Source organism: Balaenoptera borealis (assembly GCF_965194805.1).
Source record: "Balaenoptera borealis genome assembly, chromosome: 14".
NCBI classification, from domain to species: Eukaryota; Metazoa; Chordata; class Mammalia; order Artiodactyla; family Balaenopteridae; genus Balaenoptera; species Balaenoptera borealis.
This window is the reverse complement of record NC_138875.1, coordinates 16,919,234-16,940,473: the sequence shown is the minus strand read 5'-3', so window position 1 is coordinate 16,940,473 and position 21,240 is coordinate 16,919,234. Positions and strand designations below refer to the sequence as shown.

The following is a 21,240-nucleotide window of genomic DNA, read 5'->3' as shown; positions in this document are numbered from 1 at the left end:
CCAGGAATGTTAGAAAGCAAGCACACAAAACTTCAATATAATTATGACATGATTAAATATTTCAACTGGCAATGATTTAAGCAGAATTCAGGTTTCTTGAGCCATCCGATATTCAGGTTTAATTCATTTGATGTACATTCCCTGAAACCTTATGATGCTAGCTTCTATAAAAAGAAAGCCACCTGGACTGGGAGAAGTTACTGAAGGGGTTTTTTACAATGGAATCTCAATTATTAGGCAATTAGAACAAAACTCCTAGGAATGATATTTACAAAGTCTGGGGTACAATCTTGATTAAATGTTTTTAATTTTATAATTTTTAGAAATAAGGAAAGAAAAGATTAGCTTTTGTCTTTCTCTGAGGATTCCCATATTAAGATGGAGAAACTGAACGATCTCAATTTAGGAGACTAGTTTTGGGGTCAACTCAGAATTTTCTTTTTCCAGCTTGTAACATCTCAATGAATTTCCCATTTCCACCCAATGTTGGGAAGCATGTTCCTGGGCCATCTTCAGGATCTGACAGAAGGGGTTTTATAGGCTGGGTTGAGAGCTTAGAGATGCAGTACCAAGGGTGCAGTCAAGGGCTCTAGGCTTACACACCAGCGCACGCGTACACACACAGGTGTTAGTTCTTTCTTATGGCCGCCAGCTTTAAACTCTGCCCTCTGGCTAACACACAAGTTGCTCCTTACCCCATCCTGCCAAGGTCACTCAAAGCCTACCTTGAATCTAGTCCCCCCCAAAGTGGGTGGTAACAGAAGAGGAAAATTCTAAACAACTGTCTATGCCTTGTACCCTCTTCTGGAAACACAATCTACTAAAACGAAAGCCAATTTGGAAAAAAAAAAATGTAGATGCTACTCAAATTTCAGAGCTGTTATCAGTGTGGGAAAACTATTAACAAACGTGGATGGCATGTTTCTCTTCTTGTACTACAAAGTAAATTCCTCTTATTTAATAATTTTGATTAGTAATGAATTTGGATTACTTTTGGTTTAACAGAGAGAATGAATCAGACTGGTTAAAACCTTAATGATGTCATATTTATTAATATAGTAAATACTGAATATAGAAGATCTATGACTCCACTAATACTTTCACTGGCTTAAAAAAAAAAAAGAAATGCACTTTCGAAGAACAAAGTTGTAAGGCTTAAAGGAAAGAGAAAGTAATTATTACAAATTCACTATGGATCCATCAGAGATTTTTAAAATCCATATAAATCCAGGTATAGAAGATCTGACTCTGGTCCTACATTATTTCTACATTTTAGGACAACTTTTCACTCACAAATTCAAGGTTACAATGGCATCTAAAATATCCACAGGAAAAGACTAACATGAAATACAATAATATGAATAATACTTGTTGCATTAGAGTGGTTATTTTCCTTTTCTCTATTTTTCAAATTTCCTATAGCATGGTTATATAATTTTTATAATAACAATTGTAAATTAAGAATTTGAGGTTACCAAACATAGTTGACTTTATAAAATAAATCTTCAAACAAATATGCGGAAAGGGGACATTCAACCAAGATGAAGAAGATGCTCGATGGAAAGGTCCACGAGATCCTGAGAGGAGCTCTGGACATGAAGCCCTTCATTAGCATTTCCGGCCCCCCTCTTGGTGGGAATCGTGGCACCAACGATTCCCACCAAGGTGGGGATGACAGATGTGGGATTGCTACACGTTTATCAGCCCTGTGTGCCTGGGGAATCTCAAAGCACTTTTGGAACCTACACTTGATTCGGTTTCATGGTGAGGAAAGGGAGGTTCACACACAAGGACCAAAATGACTGATTAATAGTGACATCGCTGGCAAGAGCAGCCACTGTAGGAACATCACCGGACCAGCATTCTGCAACCCACGGGCTGAGGGAAAGATTAAGTACCCTTTCTTTTTTCAAATTATATTTCATTTACTCAACTATGTTCACTTTAAAAAAAAAAGTATGAGATTGTAAACAGATCTCACTCACTCTGATAGCCCACAGAGGGCACTCTCCGTACCCTCGCAGGGGTTTTTTGGGGCAATAAAACCAAAATCGGTATTGAAAATACGTGTGCATCTCATAAGATAAATTTTTAAAACTCATTTTTAAAATAGCCTCGTGGACATTCCAAACTAGTAACTTAACCCAGAGAGGGGAACTATAAATGCTTACTGTATTTGGTCTATAAAAATACCCCTCGATAAGGATTTCAGAGTCCATTTCTCAAGAAAGCACACAGTTTGTGGCCAAAGGCTATGCCCACACCGATGCAACTTCCTCCCTGATTGCTAAATACATCGTCCTCCACCTCGGAGGTGTCTGGAGGCGGGGCACCTGCCAAATCCCAGCGGCGCTCTGGCGGGGTCACAGCTGCTGGCTGCTGAAGAAGGACTTGGTCTCCCTGCAGACGGGATTCACGCAGAGCGGGCAGCTCAGGGTCAGCTGCGTGGAGCAGCGCTCGTTGGACTGGATGTGCGAGTGCACCAGGTCGGCCAGGGCCTGGGGACAGACGACAGGAAGGCGAGGCCCGTCAGAAGCGGAGGGGCTGCTGCTACCCGCATCTCCCCTCTCCCATCTCCCCCAAGAAGCACTCTGGCCTGAGGTTTCTTTTCATTCAAAACCTATGAAACCTTTGAACCCGATTCTATAATGCCTTCCTTTCTTAAGGATTCTCCGCTTAGAGAAAAGTTGAAAATACAGGTTTTAGAAAAGGAGATCCTCTCACCCCACCTGCTGAACCTTGTCTCCGAAAGGCAGATTTTAAATTAGACATAGTGATAGGTGGGTAGAAGTAAGAAAACGGGGGCTCTCTAAAGGAGAAAAGAGCGAGAGTATAAGGAATTCGATTTTATTTTTGTAATTAATTGGAACTCAAAATGTTCTCATATGTGAGAAAACCAATATTCTGTAAGAGTTTCTCAGAGGACTGCTCTCCAACATGTTCCACTAAAATGGCTGTAACACTAGCGATACCTTCGAGAACAGCGGATTTCCGTTAAGAGACTCTGCTCTCCTGATGTTTTCAACCCCACACTGAAATCAAACGAGAAAAGGGAGGAAAAACACATACACGTTTTATTTTCCTTTTTCTTTTTTTTTAAAGAAACTGCTACAAAAAATAAAATAAATAAATAAACACACATACACAAACACAACTCAAAGTCTTAGTACCAAAGTGTTCCCAGACTACCCAGAAATGAAAAAACAGTCCCGGGACCAAACATAGATGCTGATTTTCACCCCTTTATCATAAAATTGCTCTTCAATTTCTATTCCTTCCCTCATCCCATTACCTTCCCATGGATGCTTTGTTTCCAAACCATTTTTGAGGTTTGTATCTGATAGAATACTCAAGTAATTTAAATCTGCTTACCATTCTTTTTTTAGTCTACCTTTCTAATGCATACTTTTACAGAATCTACCTAAGCAGAATGTTGCTTTAATGACTTAAATTTTTACACCTGTTTTGATTCCAAGTGCCAAAAGAGGTAAATTAATTTAATGTATATTGAAACTAGATTGGATCCAATATGCAGAGTTGGGTTTTTAAATATATTCTTACATAGAAAAATCTAAATTAAAAACCTAACGATTGTTTTACAACCATCCCTGCTCCCCTCTCCAAAAATATGCAGTTGATTCCAGCTAATTATCCCCCAAATAACTGAGAAATGTCTAATTCTTATTTACTCAGGTAGCTAGGATCTTCTCTTTCCCTTTCTGAAATGCTGATGGCTTTTTTGTTGCTTTATCTTTTAAGTTAGAAGACTGGAAAGGGGAAAATGGTGAGATTCAGCAAACACATAGTTCTCAATTTAAAAAGAGATCGATCATGTTCCAAAACTTCATGTAGAAGTAACAGCAGGATAACCAGTTGGTCAGTGTTCTCAAACACTGTTTTTTTCTTTCTGGCCACACTGCACGGCGTGCGGGATCTCAGTTCCCCGACCAGGGATCGAACCCGCGCCCCCTGCAGTGGAAGTGAGGAGTCTTAACCACTGGACCGCCAGGGAAGTCCCAAGTGTTCTCAAACACTGTTGATGGGAGAGTTAAAGGATGGATTTCTGTGGGACAATCCAATAAAATATGTATCAACATTTACATTCCATCGCTAGGAATTATTTCTAAGAAAATAATCGGAAAAATGATGTTTATTACAGAGCAGTTTATGAAAGCAAAAAATTAGAAACATCTCAAATGTATACTAATCAAGGATTTGTTAAAAAATAATTATATAGATCTAATTATATTTATATATTTGGGTCCATAATACATTTTTAAGAGAAAGAAAAAGTTACAAAAACAGTATGAATAAAATACCATTTTTATTAAATGTGTAGAAGAATACCACTTTAAGATACACGCACATTTAGAGGGAAAAGGGGACTTATTTTTATCAAAATATTAACATATCTCTCAGGGGTAAGAGTCTGAGTGAGTTCTACTCACTATGTCATACTTCTCTGAAATGAGTTCTTTATTATTTTTATTATCAAAAAGCAATAATTTCTATTTTGGGCAAAAATTTCAAACTACTTTTAAGAGAAAGTTAATAGTTTTAAGTGTAGTGTATTCTCCCTTCAAAATAATGAAATTAATTGTAGTAGATGGTTTTCTTTATTCTCTACGTAGGCTAATATATTAGTCACTAATAATCCATTTGATTACTAAGGAATGACCTCAGTTTGGTAATATGAATGAATGTGAATTATCATGCAATATAAACAACAATTTGTTTTCCAAATACACTGGTATGAACTGCCTTTGCACTTCAGTTTTCTAGCAAGGTCACCATTAGCCAGGGTCACTGCTGGGATATAGAAGGCATCATGATTTGTTTTGTTTTGTTTTGGCTGTGCCGCATGGCACGTGGGATCTTAGTTCCCCAACAAGAGGTCGCCTGTATCTGTAGTGGAGTCGCAGAGTCTTAACCACTGGACTGCTGGGGAAGTCCCTAGAAGGCATCATTAAATGAAGTCCATAGACAACCCTACAACCTCATTTTAGCCAATTACAACTTTCCCATAAATTCCTTATCAGAACTACTGACAAGTAACTTAGGCACCCTCTACCTTCATCAATGTGTGATTGATGACCAGTACGTACGTACAAAAACCTGTGGGGTCGGGTGCCGCTGAAGCTCTCCCCCAGCCCACTCTCCACCCTTCCTTGCACCTGCCACCTGGTCCCAGAGAGGGTGAAGTATCCTTCGAGGCCAGGGCCCCATCCATCACACGTGGGATGACCAGGGCCAAGAGGTCTGGTGGAAGATGAGAGGGAAGGGCTCCTTGGGTCCCAAGGGTTCCACAATTCCCATAGAAACAATGCTAAGAAGTGGACTCAGGTTTCAGGCCGGCCCTCAGAAGCCCTGAGATGAGTCAACAATAGTTTTTCTCCATGTGAATGACAATCACATCCATCTTACATTACAAGACAACTCAGAATGGTATTTGTTACTTCAATAATCAGATTGATCACAACATAGTAGCAAAGAGCTAATTAAGTGAGTGCATACAAGAGGTCAAGGAAGTTACACACACTGTGCCAGTGTTCATTCCATGCCCTTCTCTTAAATGGCGGTGACTCCTATGTGCCTCGAAACCCAACTAGAAGCAGTGTAACAGCCCACGTAAAGGGCACTATTAGGTGAAGAAGAGGAACTATAGAACAATAAAATTCTTTTCCTCCAAACTGGTGAGAAGTACAATTACTTTTTCTTAAGGAAATGTAGTTTTTATTACTTTCAAGGGGTATAGTAACTCCAACTAAACAAAATGATGTCGCCCGCAGTCATCCCTGGGCTACCTAGCTTTACAAAGGCACAAAAGTGCTTTCCCACTGCAAACATGCAATTAAGTTGATGTGTTCAGATCAGTACTCAGATGAAGTATGATTCAGAACAACGAGGCCACAGTACATGCAAACATATATATGGAGCAATATTTTTGAATGGTACAATTAGATCACTGCAGAGAGAGTTTCCTTTTAAAACAAATCACAGTGGGATGAATAACCACACTTACCTCACTGGCTAGAACTTGAGAGTATTCGATGTCCAGTTCATACAGCGTTTCAATGTGATCGCTGGTAAATGCTATCGGAACCAAAAGGATATTCTTCCTCCCCCTCTCACAAAGCCCTCTAATGGCCTCGTCCGTCAGAGGACCCAGCCAGGGCATCGGGCCAACCTATGAGAAAGCAGGATGAATGCACACAGGGACCCACGTCTCACCACAGCCCACTGCCCCGGACATACACACACCTCCCTGTAAGAGTGAGGGCCACGTTTTACACCTTCTTTAATGGGTTCTGGTATTTCTGTATTAAGCTTGAATCCTTCTCGAAATTGGCAAAATATAAAAAATAACAGTTTCTGTGATTACAATGAAAACTAATCTATTGTTTCAATGGAACCAAGGAATTCCAGGAGTCACTTGATTTTCCCTCCATCTTATTTGCTTGCAGAGTTCTTTCTGCTCATGGGAGCAGTCGGGTTACAGAACCTTCTGCCTACGTGAAAGGGCCAAATCTAATCACTTTATAACTAAGTCCTACAATACACGCCCTCAAGAGAGCTGGCTGCCTGCAGACGTGTGGATGCCACCTACCTTGGACTGCCACACCAGTCTGTAGGGATTGGAGAAACCCAGCTTCTCCATGACTCTCTGGACAGTGGCGCCCACCTCCTGAGGATACGGGTCCCCTCTGTTGACCACCTGCAACAGAGACACGGGTGTCCAGTCACCAACACCGTGAAGGGTTCCGAGAGCCTCGGACTGTGCGGTGAGGTGGCGCGAGCCCTGGACCTGAGGCCGCCCCTTGTCTTCTGCGCTAACGACCATGCCATCTGAGCTCAACGCCCGGCTTCCCTGGATCGATTTCCTCAGCCAAAGGAGAACTCTGTACTCAATCATCTCTAAGGTCCCTAGGAACACGTCAAATTGAATGACAACGTATGACAGTGGAGGATGGGTTTCTTCAATCCCCCATCTGAAAGAGGGAAAATGAGACAGAAAAACTGGGAAGGAAGAGGCAACATGGGATGGGCCTTCACTCTTGGTAGTCACCTGAGGGGCTGATTTTATTTCATTTGATTTTATTTTTATTTTTGGCTGCGCTGCCCAGCTTGTGGGATCTCAGTTCCCCAACCAGGGATTGAACCCGGGCCACGACAGTGAAAGCCTGGAATCCTAACCACTAGGCCACCAGGGAACTCCCTGATTTTAGAAATGAAATTGAAAGAGTGCTGTACGGACAGTGTACAGAACTACTGAGTCTGTGGGGACCAGGTGGACAGAGAGGTAAACACTAGCGGAATAAGAGAAAGAAGCAGCATGCGGGGTCAGACTCCAGGCTCCTCAAGGACATGGCCTGTGCCTTCTAATTCCTTTTCCCCACTCTTCCCACAACAGCGGACCGTGGCAATGCTTTGTGCACAATGTCTGCAAATGCTACTCACAGTCAGAACAGCTTGCTAATACCTCTGAAAGTGTTCAGTGGAAATTTTACTTTTACTTCTTTAATATTTAGTTGTGTACTAACTCCCTAACCCCCTTATCCTGCTTTATTTCTTCCCATAACACTTATTACCTCCTAATATTCCAGATTATTTTCTTATGTATTATGTTTATTATCTGTCCCCCTTCCCCCATTCTCTGGAGGCAAAGATTTTTGTCTATTTTGTTCATTCCCATATCTTGTGATAGAGGATAGAAGACTGCCTGGAATATAGTAGGTGTTCAACAAACACTGTTGAAATAAAATGATGAACCTTTTTATGATATTACTAAAAGTTAGTTTGCCATTAGAAACATAAATGTAGAAAGAATGAGAGAAATATAAAGTCACCATTAGAACAGCACAGAAATAACCACTGATGGAGGCTAAAATTAGTGCACAAAAGTCTGAGGAACAACAAGATATTTGCACCGTCTCAAAGCAGCTTGCCTAAGATATTTTTAATTACAGAGAGAAAAATAGTGACTTTATAATGGACAAATCCAGAAGACACCACCTTAGACAAATGACCAGGGATCACGTCACGAGTAGTAAGACATATTGCCAGCATGTTCCCCCGATATGCTACACTGAGGACAGACCACCCCAGGGGTTTTTTTCCTGATAATACACGACCTCAGTCTAATCATGAGAAAATACCAGACAAATCCAAATGGAGGAGCATGATACAAAATAACTAACATTCTACCAGAATCACTCTTCAAAAATATCCAGGTCATGAAAGACAAGGAAAGTATGAGGAACTGTCACAGACCAGAGGATCCTGAGGAGACGTGACAAGTAAATGCCATGTAAGATCCTGGATTGGATCCTGGAACAGAAAAGAGACAACTGAGGAAGAAGTGGTGAAGTCTGAGTAAGGCCTTAGGTAACAGCACTGTACCACCGTTCGGTCCTTAGTTTTGATCACTGGACTCTGGTTCTGTGAGATGTCAACATTAGGAGAAGCTAAGGGAACACTGTACTATTTTTGCAACTTTTCTGTAAGTCTAAAATGACTTCAACATAATACGCTTTTAAAAAGTCATTACGGGGAAAAAGTCATTAGAAGCAAATGCAGGGGAAAAAGAAGAGCTTGTGAAAACAGTTTTCTTGCTCGACAATCCCTCTGCCTTCCCTACCCCATCCTTATCCTCCTGACTTCATGGTATTTCTCAGTCCCACCCAAGACCCTGGGCAGCAAAACAAACAAACAAACAAACAAACAAACCTGGAATCAGCATGTTCAGTCCCTGAGGGGAAGAACGGGAAGTGAGGTGAGAGACGAGAGGAGAAAAGGCAGTACCTGGAATCATTCACGTATAAAAATGTGCTTCCTGCCTTCCTGGCTAGAGAGCTTCCCTTCTGGCACTTCAGACACGGCCTCATCACACACAGGACGGTTATAAAAAGGAGAAGGACGGAGCAAGAGGATGGACATGTGAAGAGAATTTGCATGGTACCAGTAAAGAGAATAGGCAGGCTTCCAGAAGAGAGAAATTTCTCTCCAGAGCTACCTACTGCTGAACCTGGCACCGCTTAGGTGACATGCAGGAGAGAAAAGCTGCAAAGGGCTTGCCCCTGGTGGCCACCAGGTGGCAGCACAGACCAATTAGAAGAGTGGCCCCAGACACGACACTTGGATTAACTCCATTATCCCTGGAGTTAAAACCTTGATAACACCGAAGAAAATGTAATTCTCTACCTCTCCAGCTTTGAAAGCAATGTTTTTAGGGTACAATGCTGGTTCGAAGCTGATGAAACTGGCTCCTTATCCCAAGCACTTCTGTATATCATATATACACCAGCTCCATCATTCTTGTCTCCACAAGTGCAACAGTGATGGCACAGATGCGGTAGTTTAATGAACACCCAAGTGTAATATGAGAAACTCAGGAGCAACCAGATCATAATTGGACACACTCTATATTCACCGGCCAAAATGTGCTCCCTAGCCTTGGCAAATTAAAAACTAATCACTTCCCGGAATTCAAACAGCCCAAGTCTTGAGGACAAAAGAATGGGGCTGAGAGTGCTAGGCTCTACAGTCCAACACCCTGAAACGTCAGGCTGAGTTCCTTCAACAGGGCAGGCAAAAGCCGTCTTCTTTTAACTGTCCCACTTATTAAAAATTCTTATGTAGGAATATATCTTCAAGTTACCATTTTAAAGGGACTTATTAAGACAATGTCTATTCACAATAGTATAGTCTGAATGAATTGTTATTAGGCTTCAAGAAATGAGTCTAAAATTAGCACCAAGTTCAGTTTGAGATTTTAGAGTTCCTCCTTGCACTGGGCTTAGGCCGAATGGAAGCTGAGTCCATGTCATACATTTCGAAATCCTCTACCACTGGGTCATCCAACAGAATGTTCTTACTTACAGACATCGGCAGTGAGTGAGCAGAAAATAGTATGACCACCTCGCGTCTCTTCTCGAGTGGAAAATGGTCCAGTTCTTTCAGAATGTGGTCGGCAAAGCACTGTGGGAACACCAAGAAAGGGGGATAAGGAGGGAGTGGGAAGAAAGACATGGAAGGAAAAGAAAATATGTTTTAAATGAGAGCGACACCAAAAAATCTCAGAGAAGCCCTCAAACATCAGAACTGTCTTTGTAAAAAAACTGCAGACTGTACAGTCTCTCTTGCTTTGGTTCATCATCAAAATGGCTCATAACGGTCTCAGGGGCCTGGGGAATTTGATGGGAAACTTCTAAAGCTCGCTAATGGCTCACTGAAAACGAGCGCCCTGGATGCTTCCCCTTGGGAGGTACAGGGCACACTTCCAGATGGAAAGGAAACACAGATGGGAAGGAGAAGTTGTTTTAAGACCTCTCATTTGCTCGCCTAGCAGGAAAACAGCTTACAGGGTCTTACTAAATCTCCCTTAGCTTGGCTTTCAGGCATATCACATTAAAATACATTAGACAGAAATAACAGAGGAATAAGAAAATATGATTCTATTTTTACGACCTTTTCCTCACTGAGTCAATCTTCATGACAACCTTCATAACAACAGATGAGAGGTTGTACAACTCTCGTTAAATCCACAGAGAGGGGAGCCGAGGCTGACTGGGGGGCCCGTCCAGCCTGCTCAGCCGCATCGCATCTGCGGAACCTGGGCTAGAACGCAGCCCCCCCTCCTCCTCACATCTCTCTCCACCAGACCAGTTAATTCCCTTCCTTAGTTGGCACGTCCCCCAGTCACAAAATAGGTGCTGAAATACCAGATCTGAAGAGGCTTTCTTTTATCTCACTCTTTAATCACTCTGTCATTTAACTTATAAAGCAAATGCTACAAAGGACATTAATGGGTCAATTGACAAAATTGGAATATGAATGTAGATTAGATAGATTTAAGTATCAATGTTAAATTTGCTGAAGTTGAATATTGTATCATTGTTATGGAAAAGAATATCCCTGCTGTTTAGGTGTAAAGGGTGGTTTTATAAGTCTGTATGTATGTGTGTGTGTGTGTGTGTGTGTATGTATGTATGTATGTATATATATATATATATATATAAATATAAAAAACTTATTCTCAAAAGGTTCAGGAAAAAAATTATGTGTACATAGATACACATATATATGCATACACACACAGAGCATGCAAATGATAAAGCAAGTGGGATAAACGTTATTAATATGTGAATCTAAACAAAGAGATGAGAGTTCCTTATATACTATTCTTAGTCTTGTAACTTTTCCAATGCTTGAAATTATTTCCAAATAAAAAGGTTTTTAAAACATTATTAAAAAAAATTATAAAGGACAATTTACCAGAACCATGTAAATTTGTACTTGTTGGCATTTTGATATATCAGTGGTTAATACTACAGGATGAGCAAATTATTCCCTAATAAATATTGGGATATTATTCATCTTTCCAGAACCCACAAAATTTGACAAATTAATGCTCTAAGACACAAAACGGTGCCTAGAGAGTTAGCTCCCTTTTCAAAATTTATAATTTACCTATAGAGTCAATGTGATAGGATTAGATACAGACAAAAGCAATATTTTCTGGTGGTCTTTGCAGTGTTTGGAGACTAAGGATGCTCAGAAAAGACTGTGTTTGTACAAAAGCCTAGATAAGGAGGCCCAATGCAAAGTTTAAGTAGGAGCCTGGAACATACATTTACACCAAATATTCCAACAGCTAGATACAGTAGTAAAATGACTATTTTGAGTAATTACTACCTATAATACGTACTGATAGAAATGTAGACTTAAACACAAAATTTTTAGTTTCAGTTTTTACTTTTAGTTTTTGTTTAGTTGGGGTTTTTTTCTATTTCCGCTAGATATCAAACCTCCTCATGTAATCGTCATAATACTAATAAAATCTAACCATAAATTTTTGTTTCCTCAAGATTTTAGTAGTATTTTTTCCTTTTATCATCTTGCACAACTGCAAGTAGAAACACGATTTGTTACAGCTTTCAACAGACTCAGCTTCATCAAAACTGAGGAGCCGTGGGCCGGCAGAAGTGCTCCTGAAATCATCTAAAATCCATCTGCGGTATTTTCTACGTGCAATCCCTCTGCAGAATGAAAGAAGCAGGCGGCTCTCAGAGCCTTCAATCACACCATGTAGGAGGGCAGATAAATGCCTCTAAAATTCCCTTTCATTTTATGAAGGGAGACTTCCTCAGTGAAGAGACCTTTCCATCTTTCTGCTTCCCCCCTTTTCAAAGGACTGAATTTTAATGCAAATCTAATTACGCCCTCAATTAGGGCAGGCAGATGCTGTGCAGATCCCTCGGCTCTCTGCAGCCACATGTCAGTGCTAACCTGAAACCCCCCTCGTTTCCCATCACTGGCCTCCAAGAGCAGAACAGGCAGGCCAGGCTGGGGCTCAGGCGGTCCGGACTGGACCCAGCAAAGAGCAAACTGGGAGGGAGGACACCACACTGAGACCAAAACTACACCCATTCCTGAGGGAAGGTGCCTCCTTTTCACTTCGCACTTTTTACTTAAAACTGGATTTTAACCTAAGCGTTAACCCTTGACAGCACCTACAGGCCTAAGGAAAACAGCATCTGCTCTGGGGCGAGCCGGCCTGCCTTCCACGATGTCTACCACCATCTAGTGGTTATCGATTTTAAGTTACTCCAGCCTTCAAAAAAGTGTTAAGCTGGTATTTTGCCAGAGACTGTCCAAGGAATGAAAAACAAACGGATGAACTCCACATCACTTAGTATTTCTTCTACCTAAACTAACTCGAAGGTAGAAACTTCCACCAACAGAACAAAATAATATTTGTTTGATCAAGTACAACAACCAGTAGTACTCCCATATTCAAAGGGTGAAAAAGTAATTAATAACACCAATTCAAAGCTTTAGAATTGTAGCTTCAACGGATTCTCCTAAAATCAAACATCTATTACTATACATATTATAAACATAAACTATGTAGAAGAAATTTGAAATTTCTTTTAATATATGAAACTTTCTCAATTGAAATGTTAAATTTATTCTGTCTCAGAACATGTAGATATATTACCTTTAAAATTTTTAAATCTTTTGACATTTTAAAGGATTTAGAAAATAGAGGATCTATTTGTCAGCTGTTCAGTCTATGAATGGAGATTAAATGAAACAACTTGCATAATCTTTTTTTTTTTTTTCCTTGCATAATCTTTAACGTTCTTTTGGTCACTGTGAAACACAAAACTCAAAACATAATTCTGCTATGGTCTGTAACTAATACTATTAATCTGAAGAAAGAAAAGAGTTTACCCTTCAATCTTTAAATTTATTTCCTCCCGTCATAATAAATCAAGACTCTAATACCTTTTTTTAATCCCCAGCACACAATTTAAGTAAGAGAACAGTAAGACTCGGGACACCCACAAACCAGGCAGGGACAAGAACCGGACCCACACCAGAAGCTGGGGTGACAGACACCACTGGCAGTGGCTGGCTTACCTGAATGAGGAGGGGGTGTGTGGGCCACCTGTCAATGGTGCTCCACTTCATCGTGGGCTTCTTGCCCACTTCATTATAGTATCTGTAAATGGCATTTAAGCTGCTGCCTGAAATATACAGGGGCCACTTAGTACACGCATGTGGATTATGGTGAAAATAAAAAACAGACTAGTAAAGGCAGTAATTGTAAGTTCAAAGTAGGTAAGTCTTCTGCACAGAATCAGTCTAATTACAATCACTTCAATACTCTAAAATGCATATAGATTTAACTACCCTGCACATGAAGATCACTAAAAAGCAATCAATTTCAACAGCCTTTCAAAGAGTATTGAGGCCACTTCTCTAGAGAAGCACAATGGCGGCGGATTTATGAAATACAAGCAGTCATTATTTGCAAGGACCAAGTCTTACAATTGAAAGCACGTTAAATTTTTTTTCCCATTATGAAGGTAATCAACCCCATTTACAGAAAATGTAGGGGGTGGGAAAGAAAGCAAAAAAGAAACTGGTCGTGACCCCAGCATGCTAATACAGTCATTGTTTTATTCTAAGGTAGTTCTTTCCAATTGTTTTTCTTTACAGCTGTTTTGTTTTACAAAGTTATACTTTTAGGACATGTGCGGTTTTGTATCCTGAGTATTTAGGGTATTTTTTACTCAGTATTATGAGATGAATATTTTCCACATTCCAATAAAAGCTTTATAACCATCCTTTTTAATGGCTTGTTTGATAAGAAGAGCAGCTTATTAAGGTTTCTAAGCGCATTCTCTGTTTTTACCTGCTTTATAAAATTATCATCATTCCCTAGAATAAGTTAAATGAATACCAATGTCCTTACAGGTAATCCAACAAAACTTGTATTTCTAAGCAAGAGATGGAAATCATGAAAATTCAAAGACTAAGGGAAAGCGGATGGTGCCAATCCAGTGCAATTCTTTTCCTGGCCTAGAGGAGCTGGCACTGGAGCCAAGCCTTAATCCTAGGAAACTGACCCTAACATGGGGCCTCCTCCTCAGTCTTCACATGGGGCAAATGCTCCAAAACACTGCCACGCTTCCCAACACCACTGGTTTCTCCATGAGAACTATGAATCAGTTAGGTCTCCAAATTAAAATGCTAGCCAGGACAAAGCCGTATTTAAATCACATGTACTCTCAGGCTAAGACTCAATATTCAAAAAAATAAATGGAGTTCCATTTTTCTGAGCAGAGTACAATGAGTCAGATAAATCCAAGCTGAGTCCATTCCAGGTTCAAAAACCATCTCTCCAGAAGTCACAAAGTAGTCACCACCATCTTCACATTGCAAACCACATTTCACAGGTGAATAGCATTTTCAGATGTACAGAAGGACTTCGGGAAGCCACAGCAGGTCTTCTGAATCACTCAGAAACATTCAATGAACTATCAAAAGTAGTAATTAAGGGAAAAGCATAATTTAAAAAATTGCATGATTAAAAAAAGTGATACATAGAATATACTGGTGCTGCCACAATATGTGTCTAAATAAAACAACAGATAAATGACACTCTAGTGGCCTCAACGAATGAACATGCTTCCCAAAGGCTTTCACATCTCTGAAGTAGGGATGTATCTGCCCTTACACCAGAGGTACTAGGGAAAAGCTGCACAGACACTACTGTTTTAAACACACTGCTAGAGCCAGCTGTGAAATGAAACCCTAGTCAATCCTTTGTCATATAAATAACCATCTTCTTAACTTGTTTAATTTTGAGAGCGGACATTTACATGTTGAGTTATATTTTTGAAAGCCCGGCCAAAGTATAGCTTAAAAATTTATAAAATCTGATTTATTCTCCAGTAACGTTACCAGACATTTTAAAGTTATTGAGGTACATGTCCAAAAGAAATCACAATTCAAACTCTTGAGGGTGTCTGAGAACTCAGACATTTTCACAGGTGCTCTGAATAAATATTTAAGGCACACACCAGGCTTCTAAGATTTCTTCCGGTAGCCTTTTGTTTTCTCCTTATAGTTATAGAAATAACATGCACTAATGTCCAAAAGCAATTTGGGAGTAAAAATGTGCTGACCCCAAGCCTTGAGAAAGGATGTAAACAAATGTATTTGTGGGTGACAGTAGAAGATTTACCTATACCTAATGATACAGAGATTGGCAAAACAGATTATTCTCCAGCTCCAATTAAATATATAGGAAACAACACCTAATAACATTTCCCAAAATCTAGAACACTGAGAGAAATTTGCAAAGGAAACCCTAAACTGGGTTTTGGTTTAACTAGGAACCAACCCATAACCAAAGCATAACCAAAATACATACCAATATTTCCAATGTTATATGAACATCTTCGCTGGCAAAATGGAAACAGCTACCAACTTTGCTACATTAATAAGAATATTAGGGTAGCCATAAAAATAAGGGTTATTACACAAACATAGAAAGTGGCTTAAGGTTCATTACTGATCCATTGTACAGCTGCATTAAAGCACTGAACACTGGAAGCCACTGCCTTTCACCCACAATTTGTAATTCTCAGTCAACTGGCTAATAACTCAAGGGACAGATGAACCATGAGATTTCAAACGGACTGACCTGAACTCTCAGGTTTAAAACAGACAGGCTGGGTTTGCCATTCAAATAGAAAATGATTTATCGTTTCCTTCCGCGCTCAGCTTCCCTGGTTATTTTTGCCAGGGCCAGATCTACCCTCCCACTGTCAGAGAGAAGCCTTACCTGTGGTAGAGCAGCTGTACTGTGGATACTGTGTGAAAGCAATCGCCCTTTCCAGCCCATCTCTCTCCATCTCTTCAACTGCTTCTTCTGTTAACGGGTGGACATACCGGAATCCAATATAGTATTTGTGAGGGGCTATTAGGAAGCATGCGTGGAAAGGAGAAAGTATTCATCTTGATATAGATTCCAAACAGAATGCAGTGCCCAGAACAAAGACAGTTAACCTAATTTCCTATGATTCTGGTAATGTGGGCAAGTTTGGAATAGTCCTTGGATCTTAACCAGTGTTCTGCTAGTATATGGATTTTTAATCACTATTTTCTGTGGTCAACCTCCCCCCTCACACACACACCTTTATTTAGCATATGGTTTTTAACACTCAAGCTTCTGGGCCTTATTCTCTGCTCTTGGCTGAGATAAGAGAGACTCAAGAGCAGAGAGCATTTACCCTTAAAGTATAACCTCCTCGTAGGTACCAGATACCATGGGAGACATTGTGCTTTTTTTTTCTCATCTAAACCCCATTTTTCAGATAAGGAAACAGACTCTCAAAGGTTAATGAACCTGCCCAAAGTCACACCTAGCAGATGGTCGAGATGAGATTGTAACGTGGGTCTCCCCACCCCAAAGCCTGTGCTCCTTCCATGCCTCGCCCCCAGCCTCTTCCAACACCCGAGTCCCCTCCTCCTGTTTCCTCAGACCCCAGGCCACCTAGTTTACATAAAAGCTCTGGGATACTCGATAAAAGTGCACTAATAACAAATGATTGAAATGATTCTCCTCACTTACATGAAAAACAAATCAACGAACAAACCAACAACAGTGCTTAAGTTGGAGGCGCTAAGTAGGATTTAAAAATCATTATTCTGGCACCTAAACGGCCCAAGTCAGGGCACATCTGTGCGTTCCTTCTCCTATCACTTTACCAATTCCCTCTCCTATCTCCTCCTGTATTTTAAAAGCATCCTCAACCAATTTCTTAGGCATTTATAAAATCATAAAACTGAAAGTTTCCTAAAGTTACCCAGTTTTAGTTCCTTGTCTTTTCATAGGATTACACTCAACTTATACTCAGGGATGAAGTTGAAAATACACTACACAACATTAAGTAATAGTAAACCCGAGATGACCTTACTGTCCAGGCATAAGCCAGGGCTGCAACTAAGAACATGACACTAAATTGCCACAAGAAACATTTAGGTTGAAGTGCAGAAAAAGATAATACATCTATTGCGTGTGTGTCTCTCTATATATGAGTGTGTATATACATATGCGTGTATATTTTATACATATGTATATATGTGTGTGCTATATATAGATACAGAAAACATTCCTCGGAAACTTGACCCAGGGGACTGAATCAACGGAGCATGTTGCCAAGAACAGAAGCAGAATATCGATAGGGGAAGAGAAGCGTGTCTGTGCAGGCGAAGGACAGTCTGATTCAATATTCTCCGGTTGGGAGCTACAAAAAGAGGAAGGAAGGGATACAAATGGAAATCATTCTCAGCTGCCTGTCCCTTCTAGGCTACCAAATTTTTGGTCTCTTGCATAAAATATGGTGACCTGCAATTAAAACACCCCAGAGGGCATGGCCCTGTAAGCAAACTCCAAATGACCGATTGTTCAAAGATTACGTGGTTCGTGCTAAAACTGCCAACTATCACAATATCATCAAGTCCATTTTTCAGGAGCTCTTGGTGCTCTGAGCCGAGGCTGAAGTGGAATTTGCTTTCTAATCTATCTTGAGACAATCCAATGATCAGATTGACACAGTAAGGTCCCCTGAATGCTGTGGGTCAACCAGCTTCTTCTGTTTTCTTTTCAGCTGCCCGGTAGTTGAAAGTTGTAGCCTAAATGCCTGGGGTCTGGGAGTTCCTCAAATGTTACAGACTAAGAGAGGTGGAGAGGCCTCCCTCACAGATAAAGGCAGGGCGGTGACCATATCTGGAAGTGAGACAGAGTAAAATACTCTGGAAAGAACAGATAATGCTTTCTAAACGGTCCAATTCAAGACGGCCTGCAAAAACATATTTTAGAAAAAGTGACAACGCACTGTCTCTGACTGGGCCTATCCTGAGGAACTAACAAGCATTCACGAAGGCTCCTGGCTACCCCCGAAGGAGCGCAGGGAGAGGAAGGAGTCTCCTGGATGTCATCTAGCACCACATCTGGTGGGCACCACATCTGGCCAGAGTGAGCCCCAAACACATGACTCACTGGCCCAGCCTCGTCCACCCTCAGAGCAGCTGCTCAGTGAACACTCTTGGGTGAGAACTACAAAGAAGTTAAAAAAGGAACAAACAGAAAAGCCATTTTGTAAACAGTAAAACTTCATTCATCTCCAGTCCATTCATTTAGCACGTGCAATAGTTCAAATGTCTGATTCGTACATGATTCTTTGATAGAATGGTATGAAGTTATTATAATGCTTTGTAATTTGTATCAAATCATGAACCCTATGCCAACGGTGAATAATAAAGGCTCACATTTCCTGAATTTTTATCATATACGCTGCACCGTGCTAATGCCTTTCAGGATTATCTTATTTCATTTTCACAGTGATCCTACGAGTTGGGTTCTGTTATCATCTGTTAAGATGAGGTTTAGTGGGGTAAGTTATTTGCCTGACGTCATACAACCAGGGATGGGGAAGCCAGCTCCATCTGAAATGAACCCATTTTGCATCCAATAAAGAATGAAATTATTTTACTGAGTAGCACTTACTTAGAGCTTCACTAAAAGCAGCCATATATAACTAAACTATAATTTTTAAAATGTATTTTAGATTTAGACTTTTCATTAAGTGAAATGATTGCACTTCTCATCTATTTCCTTCTGTGTCCACTAAATGACTGCAATGCAGTATTACTACATGAAACCAATTCCAAGTCATATTCCCTCATGTAACGCACTGTAATTAGTCAATAGTCAATTCTATGCAGAGCCTGTGCAAGTCTCAAAATATCTATACTGGCCACCAAGCAACAACTACTTGTCCCAAAAATGAAACATTTTTATCTGGTTGTAATCATCACTTTTTTTTTTTTGACTAAAGAGAACTTTTCCAAATACATGTAAACAAATAGACACAGTTCAAAAGTAAACTTTATAATTTTGTAGGAAAAAAATATAAGAAGGGAGGAGGAATGAGAAAGAGATGAATAGAAAGGAAACCCGATGATGGCCATTCTGACTGGTGTGAGGTGATACCTCATTGTATTTTTGATTTGCATTTCTCTAATGATTAGTGATGTTGAGCATCCTTTCATGTGTTTGTTGGCAATCTGTATATCTTCTCTGGAGAAATATCTATTTAGGTCTTCTGTCCATTTTTGGATTGGGTTGTTTGCTTTTTTCGTATTGAGCTGCTTGTAAATTTTGGAGATTAATCCTTCGTCAGTTTCTTCATTTGCAAATATTTGCTCCCATTCTGAGGGTTGTCTTTTCATCTTGTTTATGTTTTCCTTTGCTGTGCAAAAGCTTTTAAGTTTCATTAGGTCCCATTTGTTTATTTTTGTTTTTATTTCCGTTTCTCTAGGAGGTGGGTCAAAAAGGATCTTGCTGTGACTTACGTCATAGAGTGTTCTGTACAGCTGATCCACTTTGTTATAAAGCAGAAACTAACACACCATTGTAAGGCAATTATACTCCAATAAAGATGTTAAAAAAAAAAAGAAAGAAAGAAAGAAAGGAAACCTGAAAGCAGGAAGGAGAAGCAGCAGGAAGGGGTGAGGGAGGGAGGGAACCCAGTGCTGTCCCACCCAGCGGCAGCTGGGGCTTCAGGTCCACTCAGCAAAGCATGAACAGCAGGACAAGAAACTTCTTTCTGGGTAACCTGGGCGAGCCCAGAGGGGGCCACAGAGCCGCATCTGGTAATCCTCTTGCTTTTCAATGCAAAGTTCCCCCAAAGAACCTGCTAAACTTTGAGACTGTTTCCTATATCCACACTCTGTGTGATCATCAGCTGCTATACTCGTTTTGTAGGGTATCCCTCCAATAAGTCCTCAAAGGATTTTTCTCTCTGCCCCTGGAGCAGACTGGCCTGCAGCAGCAAGGCCCCACGAGACTAGAAGCTTCTTGTAAGTAGAAACCATGTTTTTCAACTTTGAGTAGCAGCACTGACCAGCGCAGGGCACTCAATAGGCCACTGATGAATGAATGCGTGGGTGGTCTTGGGCCGCATTAAACACCCCCAAAGCAGGCTTGCGTAAATGATGAGGTGGTCATCTACCACGCAGGAGAAAGGCAGAATTGAACTTGCCTGCCTCAGAGGGTCCCAGCGTGGGCCACAGAGGCTGGTGGCAGGCCCTAGGGTCATCAACACCAGGTATCTGATAGCAAGTGGGACACTGCTATACATCCAGGTCATTCCATGGGACCCTTTCCAGACCAACCAGGGAGGCAGAGGCCGCCGCTGGCCTGTCTGGTCTGAACAAGCCAGCAGTCTCACCACAGAGAAAGAAGGAAGTGGGAAGGACGCATCTGTACTCCTTTTTCAAGGCTGACAGCTCTACTAGGGCTTTTATGGTGATGGGTGCTAGACTAAGACGTCAACAGGAAAAATGGCATCTTTCCGCTGCCTTCGTCCACCGAAGACAGCATAGCAATTGCAGATGTGGTTCACGCTAAACATTTTATCGTGATAAGCGGTTCATGACTAGAGAGTTTGTTCTCCATCAGGTAGGTGCGAGGTGAGGTCAGCCAAGTTTCCCTCACCCGACATTTTAAAAGATTCACTGTGTCACATGTGGCTGAGCGGTATAAGAAATGCCCTGAAGTCACAAGTGAAGGCAGGGAGCAAACCTAATATTCAAAAGCACAACTGAACAATTTTCCAAGTGAGATGCTCTGCCGAGGGCTGGAGCCCTTTGTCCCGTGTGTGACACAAACAGTGGATTCTGAGAGCAACTCGAGCTGATGCTCAGTGAAACGCTTTTGGTCCTGCCTAGCGGGGCTGCTCTCCTTGAGGGTCCCCACTGTGTCACACTGTCCCGATCCTGAACCCTAAACTGTCTGCAATGAACACATTTCATGTGTCCTAAGATGCACATTATTTGTTTTAACACCTTATATTGGTCTACAACAGACACCGTCTT

At 40.8% G+C, this 21,240-nt stretch overlaps 1 protein-coding gene across 3 annotated transcripts in view; it reads right to left on the bottom strand.

The window, feature by feature from the left end:
- Positions 1-1,024: 1,024 nt before the first annotated feature.
- Positions 1,025-21,240, bottom strand: part of FECH (ferrochelatase) — a 33,823-nt gene continuing 13,607 nt past the window's right edge. For 2 of the 3 annotated variants that reach the window (XM_082354994.1, XM_082354996.1), the window contains 7 exons: positions 16,142-16,276; positions 13,426-13,532; positions 9,880-9,978; positions 6,608-6,715; positions 6,023-6,187; positions 2,973-3,032; positions 1,025-2,498 (listed from right to left, as the gene is read on the bottom strand). In XM_082354994.1, the coding sequence (XP_082211120.1) occupies positions 2,364-2,498; positions 2,973-3,032; positions 6,023-6,187; positions 6,608-6,715; positions 9,880-9,978; positions 13,426-13,532; positions 16,142-16,276 (809 nt within the window). In that variant the 3' untranslated portion in view covers positions 1,025-2,363. The remainder of the gene's footprint in view (positions 2,499-2,972; positions 3,033-6,022; positions 6,188-6,607; positions 6,716-9,879; positions 9,979-13,425; positions 13,533-16,141; positions 16,277-21,240) is intronic. The other variant, XM_082354995.1, reaches the window with a different exon arrangement.